The 4,279-nt window shown below is 37.7% G+C and overlaps 1 protein-coding gene across 1 annotated transcript; it reads left to right on the top strand.

Annotated features, from left to right (window-relative positions):
* Positions 1–3,460: 3,460 nt before the first annotated feature.
* Positions 3,461–4,237, top strand: LOC136065083 (receptor-like protein kinase; the record flags this gene model as incomplete). Its single annotated transcript, XM_065767762.1, has 1 exon — positions 3,461–4,237. A coding segment is annotated over exon 1 (777 nt), but the record flags the coding sequence as incomplete, so codon positions are not given.
* Positions 4,238–4,279: the final 42 nt, after the last annotated feature.

Below are 4,279 nucleotides of genomic sequence, written 5' to 3'. Positions count from 1 at the left end.
AACTGAACCTATATTATTACCAGACATTGTGGAACCATTTGCTGTGCGAATATTAAGAGGGTGCGGTGCAGGTTTAAGGTCAGAAAATAAGGACGAGTGAGGTGTCATGTGATTGCAACAAGCAGAATCCATAAGCCAAGAGGAAGGAGACATACCAGATAAAGCTGAGAGAGAAGAGGAATAAGATGCATTACCAACCATACGAATGACATTGGCGATGATATTTATAAGGTCATCTCTGGAAATGGAGAAAGTGGATCCAGAAGACTGAGACTGTGCAGAAACAGGAGCCATGGGGTGGACACTCTCAGTGTTAGCAACTGTAGCAGCAGAAGTGAAAACAACTGATTTGTTGCGCTGATAGCAAGTCTCAATATTATGGCCAAAATGTTTGCAATAATTGCAAAAACGTTTGCTGGAATGTTGGCTATGATTATTGCAACAAGAAGAAGACCTGTCCTTATTCTTCATTTAGAAGCAAAATTTGCAAAAACGGACTGCAAAAATGAAATCTACGCGAAAAACTGGGTAAGGAGCACCTGGACTGTAAAAAGTCAACTCTGAAAAGTCAACGGTCAAAGTCAACAGTCAACGGTCAACGGTCAACGCACGTAAGCTCACTGGGATGACGTCAGCAGGTGACGTAAGCATCTGACGTTTGCTGATGTAAGCGGCTGACTGAGATGACGTAAGCAATGACGTCACCTAGGGCTGACGTCAGCAACTGCAGATCTGGCGCGTGGCAGCGCGTGTCGGCGCGTGAAGAACACAGACGGCGCGTGACGGCGCGTGATGGCGAGTGACGGCGCGTGACGGCGCGTGATCTGATGCACAGATTCTTTGGGCGGCGCGTGAGGGCGCGTGGAGCTTCCGATGGTGGTCAGGTTTTCACGAAAAGGTAGATCGGCGGTGGACGATCTCAGTGATGTCTGCAAAAACACAATCGGAGCTAGATACACGGCGAAGACGGTGGTTGCAGTGGTCTGTGTGGTGCGGGACTCCTCAACGACGGCGGCTGCAGTTCCGGAACCTGAGGACAACGGCTGAGAGACGTCGTAGGTTCAACGGTGAGTGGCTGCAGTGGCTGTTGTGACGGCGGAAGCGACAATGGTGGAGTAACACCAAGAGAGACAAGACTGCTAAAAAAAAAAAAAAAATGGTCAGAGCAGTGGCTCTGATACCATGTTAGAAATACTGAATAATTATGTTGTATTTCTTGATGAAAGAATGTACATAGATGCCTTTATATATGAGGCATATGTATGCAGTATAAGTAAATATGTGTGCTATACAAGTAACCTAACTGGGCCCAAAGCCCACAACACTATACATGTTAACAGTCATTATTCATTTCACAAGTGTCCATCATGCCCACATTCATCGAGATGCGTTGTTGACCCATCAATGTGCAGTCTGCTCACCCATGTACAACACTTCCGATACGTTGGTGGTGCAACAAATGTTAAAAATTGCCAGATGATGTGTGAACATCATGTGAACAAATGCGAAACTTTTCCCTTTGAAAATAAGGCAAAATATCACAAGACTTTCATCTGTGGAAACAATAAAATAAAAGAAAAAGATTTGGGTAGTGTGTATAGATGAAAGAATAAAGGAGAGATTTTTCAATGTAGAATCAATAAAGTATATAGGCCAATAGTGACTCTATCCATTTTATTCTTACAAAATTTTCTCATTGCTGCTTATTTTTTGTACAACACTTTAAATTACCGAGAGCAGTTCATATCTTTTTATGTAAAATTTAAAAATTTCTATCTATTTTAGTATAGAAACTTACTTTTTCTATTTTACATACTTATTTTACAAAACTTCCCACATCGTATTATTTATTTTACATTACATTTCATTAAAATATCATTTTTTTTCTTAATATTTTTAATTGTTTATTTTTCTTCACACACATTAATCTACTCTTCCTTTATTTTCGAAATAGAAAGAATAAAAAACTAAATGTAAAGTGAATAATGGGTCCGTTTGGATTGAACTTATTGTTGCTGAAACTGAAAACTGAAAACACTGTAGCAAAATAATTTTTAAATATGTGAATAGTACCGTGTGACCTATTTTTAATATTTTTTATTGCATAAACAATGTATGAACAGTGAATGAATAGTGTACGCATTGTTCATGCACAGATTTTTTGTCTCCCAAAGTCAAATAATGCGGCAAAAAAAAAAAAAAAATAGAGGAGAAACGCAGATTTGAGGAAACGTGGACGCGCAAACGCGCAATCCAAACGCCCTCAATATATAAGTTAATGTAACAACTTTGTAAATTTATACTTCTTTAGTTTGACTAATATGACTGATTTTAAGGCTTAAATATGTAAAATTCAACAAATTTTTTTTTTTCTATTTTGCATTGACTTATGCAAACGCTCCATCCTCACCTTTATTTTTTAATTCCAAACTTTATCCTCTGATTTCATCATACTCATATAATGCACCTTAACTAATAAAGAAAAAAAAAGGACCTTCTCCAACAGCTACACTTTTCACAAAAATAATTCAATATAGGTAAAACATTAATTTTTTTTTAAATATAAGGTAACACGCGCGTTGATGTTTTATTTTTTGTTGGTGGGAACGAATCTTCTACAACTTCATTTTATAAACACAAGAAAATGTGACTTTTGCTACGTTTTCCTATTTAAAATTTGATATGAAAAACAATAATTATTGCTTAATAATATATATCTGACCTCCTTTTTTTTTTTTTTTTTTTTTTTAATACAAATGGTGCTAAATCCATCTTATTCACTGACTCACTCTCAACGAAATTCTAGTCCTAACAAATAAACAAACCATTTCTTCCAAATTATTCTCAAGTAGTGGCAACTGTGAAGTTCACACCTATTCCTGTCCTATTCAGCCACTTTTTTTTTTTTTTAACTAGAAAAGGATAAGATATTTTTCGGTTAAGACAACAACTGAGTAACAGACAATGTCCAAAGCAAGTCAAATTGTCACAAAGGTCCGCGTCTTATCTAGCAGTGGCCAGAAACCGCGTTGTCAGGTTAGACACAAGCAGATGGCTCGCAGATAAAAAACCATGCAACAGATTTAATTCTTACTGACAACATTGCACTATCTGTCTTCCTGATACAACAATAACTATATATATATATATATATCACACACTATACATAACCTCTTTCACACATACTTTCTCTCTCTCTTTCATTCTTAAGATTTGAACTTTGTTCCTCTCTCTCTCTAAATTCCAAATCAATGCTGGGTTTTGCTGCAAGCTCCAAGTAGGTGAGTACCATCACTCACTCTAAGCTGAACATTCTTTTTTACCAAGTTTTTCCATCTTTAGTCAGTTGGTCTGTCTTTCTTTATAGTTTGCTCTTCTGCAGAATCTACTCCATTAAATTTGAGTTACCATGCAGCTTGGTTTGAACCATTTATTGCTGTTTTTATGCTTCACTGCATCCATGTATGGTTATACTGTCTCTGGTCTCAACTCTGATGGGATAACTTTGTTGGCACTCCTGAGGCACTGGACATCTGTGCCTCCTTCCATAACCTCAAGCTGGAATGCTTCTGATTCCTCTCCTTGCTCATGGGCAGGAGTGGAGTGTGACAATGCTCACAATGTGATGTCCATTAACCTCTCTAGTCAGGCGATTTCAGGTCGGTTAGGACCTGAAATTGGGCACCTTAGTCAATTGCAAGTCCTTGTTTTGAGTTATAACAATATCTTTGGTGTCATACCTAAAGAGTTAGGCAACTGTAGTGTTCTTGAGCAATTGGACCTGTCTGTAAACAACTTTAGTGGAGAAATACCTGATAGATTTGAAAACTTGCAGAGTTTACTGTCATTGAGCCTTTATGAAAATATGCTGATTGGTGAAATACCCGAATCCGTGTTTCGGATACCACACTTGGAATATGTGTATCTAAACAATAACAATTTCAATGGCTCAATTCCAGCAAATGTTGGAAACATAAGTGAGGTTTTGAGTCTATGGTTAGATGGTAATCAGTTATCAGGGACGATTCCTTCATCTATTGGAAATTGTAGTAAACTGGAGGAACTTTATTTGAATCAGAATCAACTGGTGGGAATTTTGCCTGAGAGTCTAAACAATCTTGAGAACCTTGCTTATTTATTAGTCAGCCAAAATAGTCTTGAGGGTAGAATTCCTTTGGGTTGGGCAATTGCAAGAGTTTATACTTCTGGATTTATCGTTCAAGATGGTTTTAGTGGAGTATTCCACCAAGGCTTGGGCAACTGTAGTGACTTAACGATA

The sequence above is a fragment of the Quercus suber genome, unplaced genomic scaffold (genome assembly GCF_002906115.3).
Source record: "Quercus suber isolate HL8 unplaced genomic scaffold, Cork oak 2.0 scaffold_845, whole genome shotgun sequence".
Classification (NCBI taxonomy): Eukaryota; Viridiplantae; Streptophyta; class Magnoliopsida; order Fagales; family Fagaceae; genus Quercus; species Quercus suber.
This window is presented reverse-complemented; position numbering and strand designations above follow the sequence as displayed.